Genomic DNA, 17,331 nt, shown 5'->3' with positions numbered 1-17,331 from the left:
TACAGCAATAGGAGTATAAATGTTTTACCAACAATTTCAAGTTTTTTTGGAAACATTAAGACATTGTAAAATGTTAAGTAACATACTATAATTATGTAAAATATGTGTCCTGCTAAAAATTGGCACTGTGAAGTAGAGACGTGTCATCTTCATATATATGTATGTGTATATATACATATATAATTTTTAATCTTGAGTCGTGATTCCAATTGAAATGCGAAGGTACATAGTCGTCCAATGAATTACACTTACATTTGATTTGTATAGTGTCTGGACAGCTTTGATCTGCACATCTGGTTTGTTATGAGGTCAAACTATGACAGACACGTAAACGACAGGCAAAAGTGGCACAACCTTTTTCGTCAAATTCAGATAAGAAACATGTCTCCTCTTCTCCTTAGAAGCACAAACTAGTGATGATTTAAAAGGATTGGATTTTTTTTTCCTTGTCTTGATGAGCTACGAGTGAGAAATAATTAATATAATATTGCAGCTTGCTTTTGTTACTGGCGGTGATAACTGTGACTCCTAAGGGTTAATAATACAGTTCAAAACAATAAGAGAATGAGACAAAGACACTGAATAAAGAGAAATGAATGAAGATGAGAAAGAGTGAAAATGAAGAGACTTTGAATTCTGTGAAGACAGTGAGGACAGAAGCGCAGCACACAAAAGAAAGAGTGAATGACAGCGAGTGACATACTGACAGCTGAACAAAAGAAAAACAGAAACAGGTAGATGGAGCGAGAGCAGACAGTATACAGGAGTGAGGGAGTGAATGAAAAAAAAATTGAGAAAGAGAAAGAAGAGGAAGTGATCAGAGATGGAATGAGAAATGAAAGGAGAGAGTCAAGAAGAAAAGAGGGGGAGATAAAAGAAGATAGAGAAGAAAGAAAATGAGATGAAAAAAGCAAAGAGTGAGGCAGAGAGTGATATAGAGACAAAAGGGAGAAAGAGAAAAAAGGACAGAAGTGATCAGAGGTAGAGTGAGAGAAATGAGAAAGAGGAGGAGATGGAGAGATAGAAGAGAAATGAAACAGAGAGCTGTATAAGGTTAATAGCATTAATGCACAATCCAGTACAGCTTTAAATGTTAATATGAGTCCTATGTTGTGGCTAGTGATGGTGGGACTGGTGATGGAGGGGCTGGTAATGGTGGGATTGTGATGGAGCAGGAGATTGTTTTTCAGATATAAAGAGAAAAAGAATAGATGGGGGTTGGAGGGGGGTGGATGTATTAGCCTGTAAAAAAGTCAATGTGTCTGATGTGTAGCCATCAGTTTGAATGACTTGTCTCCCTGAGGGCCTGTTTTGGCATTCGTCTGCTTGTGGGGGGCTCTTTGCCTGTCAGGACCCCCGCCTCCATGGCCCGGACGCCTCATTAAAACTTGTGGCTCAGAGAGAAGCCTGGCAGCCAAACGGCCATTACCTGCACATAGAGCCTCAGTACTACAGACTCGCATAGTCCCGCAGGCCCTGAGGGGACAGGACACTGCAGGGTAGGACGAGAGACAATACGAGAGAGAGAGAGAGAGAGAGAGAGAGAGAGAGAGAGAGAGAGTTACGAGTCTTTTTGTACAGCAGACGTCTGAGACTAGTGAAGAAAACTAGGTGACACTTTGCTTGAACCCTGCTACATAACATTGACATAAGCTTGGCATGGCAGGTTTCATACAACGTTATGAAGTATTATGACATGACCGGTTTTTGATGTCATGTGACATAAGCTCTCATGACATCAAACATTGTCATCTGTCATAACAATTAATAGTAATGGGAACATGACTCATCACTGAACAGCATATGACCTCAGCCATGACATGGTTATGTCAATGTTATGTAGGAGGGTTTAAGTTAAGTGTTACTTAAAAAATATTTTACATGGTTTTCTGGGCAGGTAAGTGCATTACTGCTTGTAAGAATAAACATCACAACATTACATAAACATAAGTAATGACAGACTTGTTTTGCTGTGTAATACAATTAACTTGTTTTGATATGATGTGAGTTTTTAGAAGAAAATATGTTTGGCTTTGTTTTTTCTAGCTGAACACTAGCAATTGCGACCATTAATAAATAAATGAGTAAACTTACTGCAGTTTAACTTACTGAGCTCGCTGGACAGTAACTACATGCAACAACAAATGAGGCGCCTAGTGGAGAGGTTTGGAAATGTTTAGGCTAAGCAAAAACAGTACATAGCACTGATTTATTAGATATGATATAATATTTGTAAATATTAATTGATTGTCTGAATGTTTACTTGGATGTTCTTGTGAACAGCATACTCGTTTATAAAAGTTTGAGGAAAAAATCATAGCAAAGACTTTGAACAGCCCCCACTTCTCCGTGCTTCCCTCTTTGTTCCTTTATTTATCTCTGCCCCGCATCTCTTTCTCTCTAATCCGTTCTGTCCCTTTATTTCTGTCTCTCTACTTCTCTCTCTATCTCTACCCTTCTCTATCTCTCTCTCCCTTCTTCTCTTCACCCCTCACCTTTCTTTCTCTTTGTCTGGGCTCCCTTTATCTCTGTCTTTCTATTCCTACTTATTCTCTCTGTTTTGTCAGCCATTTTTACATTAATGTCATTCAGATCAGGACAGAAATTAAAGGAGGAAATTCAGACAGGTTGAGTCAGTTTGTGTGTGAGAGTGTGTGTGTGTGTGTTCCCCATGGTAACAAGTTCTGAGGACGTGAGCGTACAGTAAAGTGGCCCTAATGGCTCCCCAGCATTCACCCATGACAGGTTAAAGCCTTAATGATGGCCTTTATAAAACATACACCGCTGGGGAGAGGCACAACACCTGTTAAATGAACCCCCTACACACACGCACACACATTTTCTTTCTGTGTAGGATATAATGGTGAGAAACTAGTGTAGGGTGGAGAGCAATGGTGCAAACAGTGATATTTAGGGAGCACCCCTGAGATACAGAACCACTATTTGCTCTGTGTGTGTGTGCAAAACCGAAGACCATTCCAGTTCTAATGTTCATCAGTATTGGAGTAGCTACTCAAACATGTAATCCATTATGGGGCTCCTGAGTAGCGAGTAGCTGTCTGAATGCTGGCTCTATCATCTGGAGATTGCGAGTTTGATCCCTGGTGATGCTACAGCTGTTCGTGGCCAGGAGTCCAAGACAGCACAATTGGCCTTGCTCTATGAGTGGGTAGGATGCACCCTCCCTTCACACATTGCGATGCTACTCAGTTAGGCGCCTGTTAGCTGACGTAACAGATCTGGCAGTTGACGCTTTCGTCCGAGCATGTTCAGCTGTCCAATGACGTTGCGTCAGCAGCAGTTGAAAAGATGCGGCGGCGCTTCACAGGTCTCAGAGGAAGCCTGTGTTAGCCTGCACCTTCCTAGAGCTGGTGGCATCATGTGGGGGGAGCTTGGATCAAAATGTGAATACAGAGCAACTAGCCAGTAGAAATTGTTCAGCTCAAGCTGCTTTGAAATTAAATCTTTGTGAACAAAATGTAATTTATCAAGCTGTTTCTGAATGAAAATCCAAGCTTTTCTCTTAAGGTGAGGTTGAAAATCTCTTTTCTTCATAAAGATCTGTATCCATCAGTTTCATATCAGCATTATTAGATACTTCAACAGATGAACAGCTGAATTTGCACTCGTCTTCAGGATTTTTATTTTGTTGTTCAGTTTTAAAACATTAGTTTTTGAAAAATTACAAATTACTCTACACCCAGAAAAACATGCTTCACCTGCTCAGAACCTATTAGAACCAACAGTATATACTGTTGCTCTTAGTGTACTTTTACTTTGTCTGAAGTTACTGCCAACATGTTCATTGGCTCAAATGGCAAAAAGGAAGAAGTGAGGGGGGCTCTGAAAAAAGACATGAACAGTACACACACACACATGCGCGCGCACACATATTCCATCATCAGGAATGCAGAACACAGATAGCTCTCATTAGTGTTTTAAGCTTAATAACTCGCTTATCACATGCACGCACACACGCACTCACAGCCATATGTTCTCCTTCATGTCTTTATTTGGACTCCCTGTAGACTTCTGTCATCTCATTGATTCATTATTCCTCTATTTTGTGTGACGCTGTCACCATATTTTCATATTTAAAACACAGTCAGTGCCCACTGAGTGATTAGCTTTCTTCCCTCACAGCCTCATCTCCCTGAGCGAACAGGTTACTTTCATGACTTCCCCATGTCTGTCAGCGTGTAGTTCATTAAAGGTGTATTAAACGCTTATGCTTGTCAAATGTTTTGGGGACAGCCAGTTTGTATAAATGTTTTTCATAAATTACTATGACTATGGTCACACAGAAGCTTTGTACCTTTATTTTGGTTGTTTTTTTGGGGGGGTTTTCGCATAGTTTTAAAAGTTCAGTGTGCCAGGTGCCCAAACCCATGGGGACATAGGTGGCAGGAAGGCAGTGCCTAAAGCCTGTGAGCTGTCCTCATGTCTTTCTTGTCTGTCATTGTCTTCCTGATCTCTCTCGCAAGTGAACTCCTCCTCTTGCTGTCACTCACAGCTGTCATTGGCTCAGTTGGTTCAAGCGCCGCCTTCCCTTCACCACTCACAGCTGTCATTGTCTCACGGGGCTCAAGCACTGCCTTCCTGTCACCACTCTTGGCTGTCTCTGGCTCACGCGGTTCAGGCACCACCTACCTGCTGCCTGTGCACATCCAGTTACCCTTTGCCTTGTGTAATTTCTTGATAAACAGACCAATCGAAATAGTCCAAAATTACCTTGGAAAAAAGCGTATGTACTCGTATGCAATCTTGCATTACAAATTAAGAATGTATTTTCCTTTTCCTGTAAAGTTTTCAAAGCTTTATTCCAGCAATGGTAATATTCTCACTTTGCTATAACTTAACATATTGCATAGTTGTTGTAGATCTGGCCATATTCCTTTACAACAACTGTAAAACCGAAGGAGGAGCTGATAAAAGCCATACCTAGAGAATAACGTCCTCACCTCACATTGTATCCTCTTGTTGTGATGTCAGTGCTCATCAGCACTCAAACCATTGAGGTGTTTTAACCATCTTTGGCCCAAAAGAACTGCAGACTGTGCCTTTAACAAATGGAAAAGAAAACGAAATTATTTAGGTAGAACCTGCTCTTTATACCAAGAGAACACTCTAATGAACATGAAGCTGAGTGCTGAAGCAAAGTAAGCCATGAATATGCCTAATATATCTAAAGGTATTATAAATGTATATATATAAATGTATTCAATATTAGATGTTCTGTGTTAAAAACACACATTTTGTATTTATGTGTAATTGAAATATAACAGCATCTCTCTCTCTCTCTCTCTCTCTCTCTCTCTCTCTCTCTCTCTCTCTCTCTCTCTCTCTCTCTCTCTCTCTCTCTCTCTGTCTCTCTGTCAGCCGTCCTGGTCTGCTGAATGCTGGTGATGCAGGGTATCCTTGGCTGGCTGACTCCTGGCCAGCCACTAGTATGCCCGTCAACAGCGGCTCTTCAGGACCCAATGACCTCAGCAACTTCAGCAGCCGTGGAGGTGATTCTCGCTGCCCTCTGTTCACAAATAAACAGCCTGATAAACTAAGAACAAATAAATATAAAAAGACTAATTCAACATGAGTTAATCTTCAAATACATACCTCAAACTAGTAGTTCATCCCCCCCTCCCTCTGTACCACATTCATTTTTTTCAGATAATGACCAACAAAAAATGAAAATATTATATATTTTGATTTATTTTGTACAGTCTTATTAACAAAGACAGCAGTAATAGAACCAACAACAGGAATTACGTAAAAACCAAAAGACACCAGCCAACAATGGACAACAGACAAGACACATGAGCGAGAAGAAGCAACAGAGAGACAGAACCATAAACAGACATTGTGAAAGTTTTAATGAGGTAAAAATGATTATGAAAGTACGAGTGAACAGTAAAGCAGCATATGAAGTATTAAACAATGAAATCATTGAGTTAGACCATTTTCGACTATGTTGGCAGTGTGTAATTCAGTTTGAGTTAGATACATACAAAGGTACACCTAGAAAACATGAACACATTAAAGGGCTAAGCATGTTTAAATGACACTGCAGCTGTGACTGGAGCTTAAAAAGCTGTAAAAAAGGCCCTGCAGTGAAATCCAGCTCATCCATAAGACACTCCGGTATATACTGCAGTAGTCTATTGTATTCTCACTTGCTACCCACAGAATGACTCATGTTCTCTCTCGCTTTTCTGAGTAGCAAGATGTATACCTGTATGCATATGGCATGCTTATGTCTGAATACACATTTATACATCACAGTGTTTAGACAGTGCCATCCATCCACCCTGCATGTGTTGTCATCCAGAGAGTAATGGAGAGCGTTCTGACCCACTGTCCTCCACCATAGCTCAGAGAGAGGGAGAAAAGAAAAAGCTGGTCCCTGGGTGGGCAGCGAGTCATGAAGGACAGGCACAGCTTGAGCGGCACAGATGCAGGCACTTCCGCCATGACTGTACATCATCTCCCCTTGAGTGGGCCTGCAGACGCGCACACTCACACGCATGCACATGCAAAGTGGCAGCGTTCATCCTCTTTTAGAAAAGGAAAAGAGAGAGAGTAAAGTAGCATGTTGGAAAAGAAACATTAGTAATAGAAATAGAGGATATACAGGACAGCATGGTGGTCAGAGAGTTGGGCCTGACTGACATATTTTTCGCTCAAAACAATTAAGGTTCTGCAGATTTACCACTGTTTCTTCTACTGTCCATTAATTAAACATTGGCAAAGCAAACGAACCACCGAACAGCAGAAAGCTCATTCAGTCTGAGTAAACCACACGCCTCAGGTCAATAACTCTAATTACATTTATTGTATCATAGTCAGTAAAGTGTATTGAGAGTGTTGAATCAACTACAATTTGAGACATTTATGTAGTAATATTATAAATTACTGCTTTAAACCACATTTTTTGTAAGGGAAACACACAATTTTTTGTGTTATTTGTAGGCACCTCTCCCTTTTGCTAAGCAACAGCTAGCAATAGCTAACTGGCTAGCTAAAAGTAGCCAAACTCCTTGCTTGATAATTAAGGATAGCATAATGAAACAATCAAACACTTTGCTGAAATGTGAAGCACTGCACTGATAAGACCCCAGCAATCTATTGTTTCAACATGAAAAGACAGAAAGTTTAAGTATTGCTGTTAACTAGCAAATATGGTGCTGCATTTGTTTGTGATGATTTTGATCCATGAATAATTTCAGTCATTAATCCCTTCTCCACTGCAACTGTAACAGAAAACCTACCCGTACCTTTGATCTGATTAGTCATCACAGAGAAACTAGGGGTACTTGACCGCTTCAAGCTAAATTTTTCAGCTAGAGGGTCCCAGAGAACACAGCCATGCAGGGCACCTGAAATGTGAAGCACCCAACACACAAAAACAATGAGCAAATCGAAAAAAGGCACCTTGGTCCTCAAAAAACACATCCTATGTGAACCTCCCCCACCACCCCAAATGTTATTTTAAAATAAAAAAAATAAAAAAGTATTCAGGAATGTGATGCTTTTTTTTCTAGAAAAGACTTGATCAATTTGCTGAATTAAGAGTTCAGCATTATGGGAGTTCATTCTGTATTTTTAAGCTTGTAAGTTATTAAGTTGTAATTTATAAGTGACCTATTTTATGTTGGTTTATTTGTTTGTTTAAGCTATGCTGTATGTTATGCTGTTTATCTAAGTTTAGCATTTTACAGTATACAGTGTGGTAATTTTTGATTATTTTGACAATCATATCAGCCTGTTAAACACTGTTTAACCAAAACTTTTGGAGTCTGTTTAGTTTTAAGTGATACTTTTTTTGATCCCACAACCGGGGAAATTCCACCTCCGCATTTAACCCATCCGTGAAGTGAACACCACATACACACTAGTGAACACACACACTAGGGGGCAGTGAGCACACACTTGCCCGGAGCGGTGGGCAGCCCTATTCACGGTGCCCGGGGAGCAGTTGGGGTTAGGTGTCTTGCTCAAGGACACCTCAGTCATGGACTGTCGGCCTTGGGGATCGAACCGGCAACCTTCCGGTCACAGGGCCAGATCCCTAACGTCCAGCCCACGACTTTGACTCTATAAAATTGTATTGGCCAATATTATGACTCAGGCTCTGTAGAACACTGTCAAAATGTGTAACAGAGAAAATATTAAATGATTCAAAGGCATAAGAGCCCCCACTACTTGTTATACAAGCAACTACTTCTTTCTGTCTCTCGTTTCATCCCTTTCTTCCTCTTTCTCTCCTGCAGATGTGATGCCCACTGCTCAGCCTGACAAAACAGGCACCATGCTGTCTGATGGAGCCATCTACAGCAGCATCGACTTCACCACAAAAGCGGGCTTCAGCAGCCCCAGCCCGGCCTCACAGGCCACGCCATATGCCACGACACAGATCCTCCACTCCAGCAGCATCCATGAGCTGGCTGTGGACCTGCCTGACGCCCAGTGGAAGACTTCATTGCAGGCCAAGCAGGAGATGGCCAGTCTGGGCTACTCTCTGCCTGACAAAAACTCCTGCAACAACAGTGAGTGGAGGACAGGGGGTTCATTTATAGTGTTCATTTATTTTTGTGTCATAATTGTGTAATAAATAGTGTCTTTGTTTTTGTTTGTTCGGTTTTGTGTTGAGGAGTGTGTGTGTGTGAGTGTGAGTGTGTGTGTGAGTGTGAGTGTGAGAGACACTGCGCTGTGACAGTCTTTATTATCTGTGTTTCAATGTAATCTAACCAGTCTTTGGAAATGAGGCCATTTTATCCTCTCTGGAGACAACTTCAATTTAAAGTTTAGCTTTTGTTTTTATGCTAATTTGGCCCTCACTTGATAGTGGTAACAGATGTAGAGGGGAGGAAATATGTATTTTAAGGAAACTGAATATTTGCTAGCCACGAAATGCTGTTTTAAACTGCGAGGATAAGTGTGGCATGCAGTCGCAAGCAAAACTGTATTTAAACTCCCTGATCATATTACATGTTTTGTTGGTTTTCAAAGTGAAAATAAGGTTCTCTACAGCTAACACACCTAAATATGGCATTTTGTTCTGCACAATTTGGTGCAAAATTTTGGTTTATTTGCTCAGTTTAACATAGTTGAAAAAATAAAATGTTAACTTTACCATAACGTTTGCATTTTAAATAAAACATTTTATTTTTTATTTTTCCCAGTATATCAAATTCAGCAAATAAACAGTAAGTGTACATTAAGCTTGTGCTCTCTGTAGAGGATGTGTAACTTATTTTGGCTTAGGAAAAAAAAAAAAAGTAATTTGACCTGGGGCACTTAAACTTGTGGATACAGCTGTGCATGTGATGCAATGCAAAATGTATATTGATGCACCAGAAATATGAACTCTCAATCTGTGCTACTGCTCCCCAAAGTCTTGCATTTATGTATAATAAGTTTGTTCATTTACTCCATTTTCTCTTCACTCCACTACTAAACTGAACCTAATAAACCCCAGATTAAAGCACACAGTAGGCTGCCTATGCACAGTTTAAGTCATTAGCCACCAGAGCTGGAACAAGTACTTAAAAGCTAAAAATATACTTGAGTCATAGTCAAAAAGTATTCGTTTTTAAACATACTCCTGTATATAAAGGCAAGGTAAGGAAGGTTTATTTAACTTTACACTGCTGTCATTCAAAGTGCTTTAGAAATTATAACATGAAAACCAGTTAAAATTAAAGGACAGTACAAAAATTCGAAAACAATAAACTTTAAAAACATGATTAAAACAATTATTTTAAAAAAGAATTCTCATTCAATTAAAAATCAAATATTCCAAAATAGTGCAAACTACAATTTCTTAAGCATTTTTCACCCCTGTTCACCCACGTACAACCTTATTGAACTAAGCATTCATTTCAGATATGGTAGCATCAAGATGCATTCTGCACAGCATCTGCACTTGTAAAATGCAGTAATACATGTCAAAGTCAGGATCTGACCGTGGATGTTTTTTTTTAATAAATGTATGAAGTACTTTATTCATACCTAATATGGATAAAAAGACAATGTCTTGCTACGCTGTTTTATACATATCTCTCTGTTCTACAGAGGTCTTTGAATTGCAATTTAATTAAAAGCCTTGTTTCATTTCAATATTAGATGTACATAAAGCCATTACATTAATGTATACTGGGTGTATAAATGTTTTGCTAATTAATATAATTGAGCAGTTAATAGAACTCGTCTGCAAACACTTTGAATACAGTTATCTATGACTACATAAGATATGTCACTGAATAGAGTCAAAGGGAAAAAATCTTAATGTAATTTAGAAATAAGGTAATTGTTATTTATTAAAGGTAAATTAGTAAATGCTGAAGGCTAAAGAGCTGAATGTGTGTGTGTGTGTGTGTGTGTGTGTGTGTGTGTGTAGCACTGGCCTGTCGCTCTAACCGCACGTTTCTGCATGCGCTTGTGCTAGTCTTGCCTTTCACCTGATGCCACTATTTTTGCCCTTCGACCCCACTAGCACTCCTTTTCATTCCTGACTACCGATTGGCTGATGGATTGTCTAATAGAATGCCCCACAACCAATCACAGGATTTCAGCACCACCAGTTCACACAACAGCTCAGAGCGGAGCGGCAGTCTGTCAGGTTGGTATCCCACTGGCTCAGGGGCTGTAGTCACCCCCTCTCCCAACCACCCCCCTCGAGCTCTACCAGCTTCTTACCCCAACACTGGCTTTTCCTGAACAGCAGGTCCACCCAAATGTCTTGCAGTATGTTCTTACTGTGAGAGTTCCCTTTAAGTGGACAGAGTTTATTGCCTTTTGCATGTATACTGTGTGTTTCAGCATGGATGTGGAAGACTTCCAGTCATAGACATGTATTGGCTCTCAGAGCATTAGTATTTTGATATTTCGGAGGCGGATCTCCAAGGTATGTATTTACTTCTCAGTTGCAGCAGAACTTGATTGACTTATCCATGCTCTGCCCACATATATATTCTACTATTGTGAGGTTATACAAGCTTTACAGAATGTTTATTAATCTGGTCCAACTTATTGTTGGTGTGTTATTACATCCAAATGATATTTACTCTGTTTGGGTTTAAAATGGCATGATGTTAAGGCTTTTTTTTGCCATGTAATACAGCTAATGTTAGGATAGTGGCAATCTGATCATTGTTGTTTCCAACCTGCCTAATTTTACCATTAGGACACTTATTTAATAATTGCTGTAAGTTGTGTTTTGTGCAGTTAATTTTTAATTCAATTTCTCTTATTTGGTCAAATTTGAAGCCAAAGAATGTTTTTTCTCTATTTTAAAAGCACAGCCTTTGGTTATAGTTATATCAGAGGGCAAATTAGCCTTCACAGTTTCCCAAAATTGAACACAGTTTCTAGTTTTCATCATTTGAATAAGGGGGCTATAATTGTGCTTTCTATCATAGCATTTTTAACTAAAAACATTACACAGAGTTTGAATTGTAGATTGCTTGTAGGTTGCTAGGGGTAATGTAATGTAAAGCTTGTTCAACCTAGCAGCAGTTCCTATGAAAGAATTGGTCTGAGGTTGGAGCATGCAAAGATCAGTTGATGAAACTCTTGGAAAAACAATTGGAAAGAAGTTGCCAAAGTTGTTAACACAAGAACCAGAGAGGTACTGTTATAATTTGTATGATTGATTTAATAATGGCTCTTTGATCCATTGATTCATTGCACAGTTTACTGATTGATTAACCACCTGCATGTGAGCTGGATTAACTCTATTGCAAGTGAGCTCAGCCCTAAAGGAAGTTTGTATTAACACTGCCCTCTGCTTGCACCACTGATGCTTTCACTTCTGTCCACCACTTTGCTCACTGCACATGGAGTCAAGTGGGGTAGAGATTATTCCGCAAAAACTGCTTTAACCTTTACACTGAGCCTTAGTTGTATCTGTGGAAATCTCGCAGTTCTGCTGTCAAGTATTGTCTTGTAAAGACATCATTTGGAACTGAAATGATGGTTTCATAATTCATCCAGTATACATCAACTAGCATGATGTACATGTACACACACATACACACACACACACACATTCACTTGAGTTGAATTGACTATCCAATCCTCCCCTCTTCCTCTAATGGTTACTGTCTTCAGTAAAACTCATGTACCGAGTATTACAATGTCATTTATAGGACGCAAAGGCGGCCCCTCATCCTCCTCTCTCCATCTTCCTTACTCGATCTCTCTCCCTCCCTCTCGCTCTGCTGCTTTCACTCAAATCACAAGCTGGGCCTTTAACTGCGCTGTAATCGAAGGCAGTAGCTGATATTAGCCTGTTCTATTATCAGAGGCAGAGACAGTCGATAGAATCGGGGTGAATGTGGTAGGATCTCAGTGTCTGTCTCATCCTGAGACACTCCAGTGAGGACTCAAAAGTGGATTTAGGACAAACATATTCCAACCACACCTAACAAAGAACTGCATTTATCTATTTATTTAAAGGCAACACTGACAAAACTTGAATCCAAGACAGACTTAAAGGAAGAGTGCAGTGAAAATTTTAATTTACACAATTTTCTCTTCACTCCAAATGTAATCAGTCAGCTAAGACATGTTTAGTGCCTGAAGTTTATTCTTTGGTTTTGTACCAGAGCTATGTGTGTGTCAAGCAGACCACCACTGGGCTCTGGAGCAGTGGAAACGTATTCTGTGGAGTGATGAATCTCGCTTCACTATCTGTCATCTGATGGACGAGTCTGGGTTTGGTGAATGCCAAGAGAACCTTACCTGCCTGACTGCGTTGTGCCAACTGTAAAGTTATTGGTGGAGGAGGGATAATGCTATGTGGTTGTTTTCAGGGGTTGACCTCGCCCCCCCTTAGTTCCAGTGAAGAGAAATAACACTTCAGCAGACCAAGACATTGTGGACAATTGTGCGCTTCTAACTAGGAACAGTTTGGGGAAGAACCTTTTCTGTTCCGGCATGACTGAGCCCCAGTCACAAAGCAAGGTCCATAAAGACATGGCTTGGTGAGTTTGGTGTGGAAGAACTTGGCTGACCCTCACAGTGCCCTGACCTCAACCCCATCAAACACCTTTGGGATGAATTAGAATGAAGATTGCGAGCCAGGTCCATATCAATGTCTGACCTCACAAATGCTCTTTTGGATAAATGGGCAAAAATTCCCACAGACACACTCCAAAATCCTGTAGAAACCTACCCAGAAGAGTGGAAGCTGTTATAGCTGCAAAGGGGAACCAACTCCAGTTAGTGCCCATAAGCTCCTGTAGGTGTAATGTGTAGGTGTCCCAATACTTTTGTACATATAGAGTAACTCTGAGGAAAGCGTGTGTCCTAGCCATAAGAAACCAAATACAGGAGATTTAAAAAAACAAAAAAAAACCTAAACAAAGCCTTTAATGCATCCTTACACCTAACTGAAACTGAAGTGAAATAAAAAAAAAAGCAAAAAAATTAAAATTAAAACCAATGAAAATTTCTAAACTACAATTGTAAGCAAATGTTTGTGCACCCTTGGTCAAAATACATGTTTTGTTGAGTTTCTTTGTGAAAACAATTTAACGCGTCCTCTACAGAGAACACACTTCTTCGCACGTTAATGTATAATTACTGTTTATTTGCTGAGTTTAACATGTTTAGAAAAAAATGAACACAAAATGGTGAATGTGCCAAAGGTGTGGCACTTTTTAAATGCTATGTTCACTTCTTTCCAAATATGTTAAACTTGGCGAATAAACAGAAATTGTAGAGTAACATTTGCTTTTAATTCCATGCTAAAGTTAGTTCTCTGTAAAGAGTGTGTTAGCTGCTTTTCACTTAGAAAATCAACAAATGTGTAATTTGACTGGGAGTGTGAAGTTTTGCAAACAACTGTATAATAACCTTGTTACTTGTTATCTACATTAGCCTTTGTAGCTCCAGTGCAAACCTATAGAAGCGAACTTCATACACCAAACATGTCTTTTCTGATCAGTTACGTTTAGAGTAAGTCTGTAAATGTGTTTTGTTTTGGAGTTTTGGCTGATTTATGGTTAACTCAGTCAAATGAGTGGAATTTCACCAGACAAGTTTAGATACATACAACATACACAGCAACTCAGGAATAACTATCCTCTGAATATAAAAATGGCATGAATCATTCTGTGTTGTTATTAGTAGTATGTCCTAGAGAAAAGATATCTGAAAGTAGGAATTGCAAAATATTGTATTGTATTCTGTTACAAGCAGCAAAATTGAAACAAGTATTTGTGCCTCAGGAGAACCAATTTAGTCCATTTAGTGTGGAAGCATGAGCAGAAAATCTCCTCATGTTTCACTCAGCTTGGGGAATGAGAGAGAGAGTGTGCTTTGGGGTTGAAAACAACAAGATGGAAAGGATAAAGAAGGCATGCATTTGCATTTACAAAGAGCGAGGCCATAGGGCAAGTTGATCTTGATTGTTTCCCAAGCTAACATGTGCGCTCAATTTGTACGCCCCAGGATATTTTACCTTGCTATCTCAAATAATTAGAAGATATGCGGTCGAACAAACTCCTACTGAGCAGAATTTTAATTGGAGCTACGTTGTGCCAGTAGACAAAATTTCGATAAGGCAGCACAGTAAGTGATGTCAGCAGTAGGTTATAGCTCTCAGGCAGAAAATTCTGCTTTCTGCTGTAGTCATAATGACCAGTGTTTCAAAAGTGCAAATCCCCTTCATATCATCTTTGCTAAGTATGTTAAGAGGGTACTGCATTCAACCTCATTTGACCTTTTAAAGCCCTGTCATATAGCTGAGCCATCACAATAAAGACGTGTAAGTATATGCACATGAGCATTATAGGAAAGCGCCAGCGTTTTTCAGTCTAATTTCTGTCATCTGTAATTTACATTTGACTACTTTACAGTTAATCCCTTGCACTTAGAAAAGAACTGAAAACTTGTTGACTTGTAGCACAGTTACAACAGAAGCAAATGGCCAAGTGATGAAGCATCTGCCCATTAGCTTCTATTATAAATATATCAGCACTCTTTGTTGTTGTAAACTATCATTGGTGGTAATCGACTGTATGCTGCAAATGCGGGAGATAGAGATTAGATTGAAAAATTCTTGAACATTCCTTTAAGATTTAGTTTTTGTACGTTTTTGAACTCCTATTTGAACAGCTTACATAATCTTTTGCATAATAATATGAGGTTTTAGTGTTTGTGAGCAATATGGCATTTATAATGAAGCTTTTGTTGCTCAGAGGAAATACAGAAATGGAATAAATCTCCACAAATGTACTTTGCCTGAAAGCAGAAAATTGTCAGTAAGTGGGGCATGGAGTTGAAAGAGTGAGTCACGGCCGTCTGAGAGAAGCAGAAAAGGTGGAATAAATGAAAGTGTCAGAAATAGGCAAGAAAAAGAAAGAACATAGGGGAGGTGAAGACTGATGGATGCAGAACAATCCTCAGTAGGGAACAGAGGGGAGCTCATTAGAATAGAGCAGAGGGATAGACGGCATATGCTACTGTTCTGTGTGTACGCATGTGTTGAGACTCAAGACCTCCTTTAAAATGCATGAAATTTTACCTATTTTTTATGGAAAGAATGATTCTGGTTCAACATTGAGGAGTCATATGTTCCCTGAAATGTCTCAAGTAGGCCACTGCCTTTTACATATGTTCTCCTGAGTGTCTTCACTCACTTCAGCTCAGCTAGTAAAACCCAGCTTCACGTTCCACTCCCAGTCACACCAAGCAAAGCTGCCATTCTGTCAGGGCTAGTTTAAAAGAGTAAGGTCAGTGAGTGTGTTATTGCTTGTAAAACCACTATACAATAATGGAATAAATCCAAAGAAACATTAAAGGATTCCATGATAGTGATGACTAAATATTTTGTCATTGGTAGCCAAAACATTGTACAAATAAAGAAAGAGCACCTTCTTAGCTTCAAATTCAGATTGCAAAGTGTATTTTATAACTGGATGCTCTGCTTCAAAAACACAATCGAGCAGTGTGGGGTTTGGGATTTTAACGGTACATTTCTGGGAGCCTAAATTCAACATCCTCATTGGCCAGATTTTGACAATGGTTTCTTCTGCTTTTCCTTAAAATATGTCCCCAGTGTGAGAAATGAGAAAATATCATTTTCTCATGTGACCAAAGACTTTGGCTTTAGCTCTTGACTTTAGTAGCATGATTGTCTTTCTACACGGCTTTGGCCTTGACTCTGAAGAGCATCCTGGCGTAGTAACAGTTTGGCCCATTCGCTCTCAGCCAGCATCATCTTCCTCTTCCTCTTCAGACAGCTGTAATTTCAGGGACAGTCCGAGCTCCTCAGCGGAGCACCATTTACAATATTGATGCCCTCTCTTCAGCAGATAGAGAGAGAGAGAGGAAGTGAGGGAGTGATTGAGCGATCATGCCATCTCTCCGCTTATTGGTCAAAGCTGAAGTGTCGCCCAGAGGAACGATTAGGAAACCCAATTACTTCCCCCACTTCCACTTCCAGCCCCCGGCCTGTTGTTATTTTTTTATTACTCGCGTGCTTTATTCATCTTCGTTTGACACCTCTATCCCTCCGACCCAGCCCTAATGCCTGTGGAACAATAGTGCCCTGACGGCCACAAGAGCCTCTGACAACAGCGCTGCTCTAACAGCCACACAACCCGCAGTGTCATAAACATCACAGGCCGCATGACAAATCTAGATCTGAACCATACATGCCTCTCTCTCTCTCTCTCTCTCTCTACTCCACTTCCCTCCTTCTGATGTTCTCTACTCCTCTGTCTCTTTTCTGTCTCTCTCCATCTCACGTTCCTTCCATCTTTCTCCACCTCTCTTTCACTCTCTCCATCCACTTATTTCTCTCTCTGCCCTTCAGTCTATTTCACTCTCTTGCTCTTTTTTCTCCATCTTTCACCATTTCTCTCTACCCTTTCTTTAACTCTCCAACCCTCCCTTCACTCTCTTTCTTTCTCTCTACCCATCTCTTTTTTTACACTTCTTGTCTGTCACTGTTTCTCTATCCTCCTCCCTTCTATCTCCCGTTCTTCTTCCTCTCTCTCTAGCCCCCTCCCTCTACCTCTATTTCACTATTTCACTGGCTCTGATCCTCTGTATCCCTCTATTTCTCTCACTACCCCTTTCTCTCTCTTGCCTTCTTTCTCTTCACCCCTCTTTTTGTCTCCACCCCTCATCTCTGCCTCTCTTCCCCCCTCCCACTCTCTCTCTCGCTTGCCTCGCTTTAGTTGGAGCAATGAAGCAGATTTTCTTTTCATTGCAAGGCTCAGAAAAGCCTTTGAACATTGGAATGAATTTGGAACAAAACTGGCTCTTTGAAGACTTTTGGAGTTAATTTATAGCCATGTCAATGTGCTGGCATCCTATTTG

The 17,331-nt window shown here is 40.0% G+C and overlaps 1 protein-coding gene across 9 annotated transcripts in view; it reads left to right on the top strand.

Moving 5' to 3' along the window:
- Window positions 1-17,331, top strand: part of robo2 (roundabout, axon guidance receptor, homolog 2 (Drosophila)) — a 608,847-nt gene that overhangs the window by 569,102 nt on the left and 22,414 nt on the right. For 6 of the 9 annotated variants that reach the window (XM_037546536.1, XM_037546539.1, XM_037546537.1 and 3 more), the window contains 3 exons: window positions 5,380-5,510; window positions 8,268-8,543; window positions 10,493-10,618. In XM_037546536.1, the coding sequence (XP_037402433.1) occupies window positions 5,380-5,510; window positions 8,268-8,543; window positions 10,493-10,618 (533 nt within the window). The remainder of the gene's footprint in view (window positions 1-5,379; window positions 5,511-8,267; window positions 8,544-10,492; window positions 10,619-17,331) is intronic. The other 3 variants (XM_037546541.1, XM_037546543.1, XM_037546542.1) reach the window with 1 other exon arrangement.

Source organism: Pygocentrus nattereri, chromosome 17 (genome assembly GCF_015220715.1).
Source record: "Pygocentrus nattereri isolate fPygNat1 chromosome 17, fPygNat1.pri, whole genome shotgun sequence".
NCBI classification, from domain to species: Eukaryota; Metazoa; Chordata; class Actinopteri; order Characiformes; family Serrasalmidae; genus Pygocentrus; species Pygocentrus nattereri.
The sequence above is the reverse complement of the archived record's forward strand: the minus strand, read 5'-3'. Positions and strand labels throughout refer to the sequence as shown.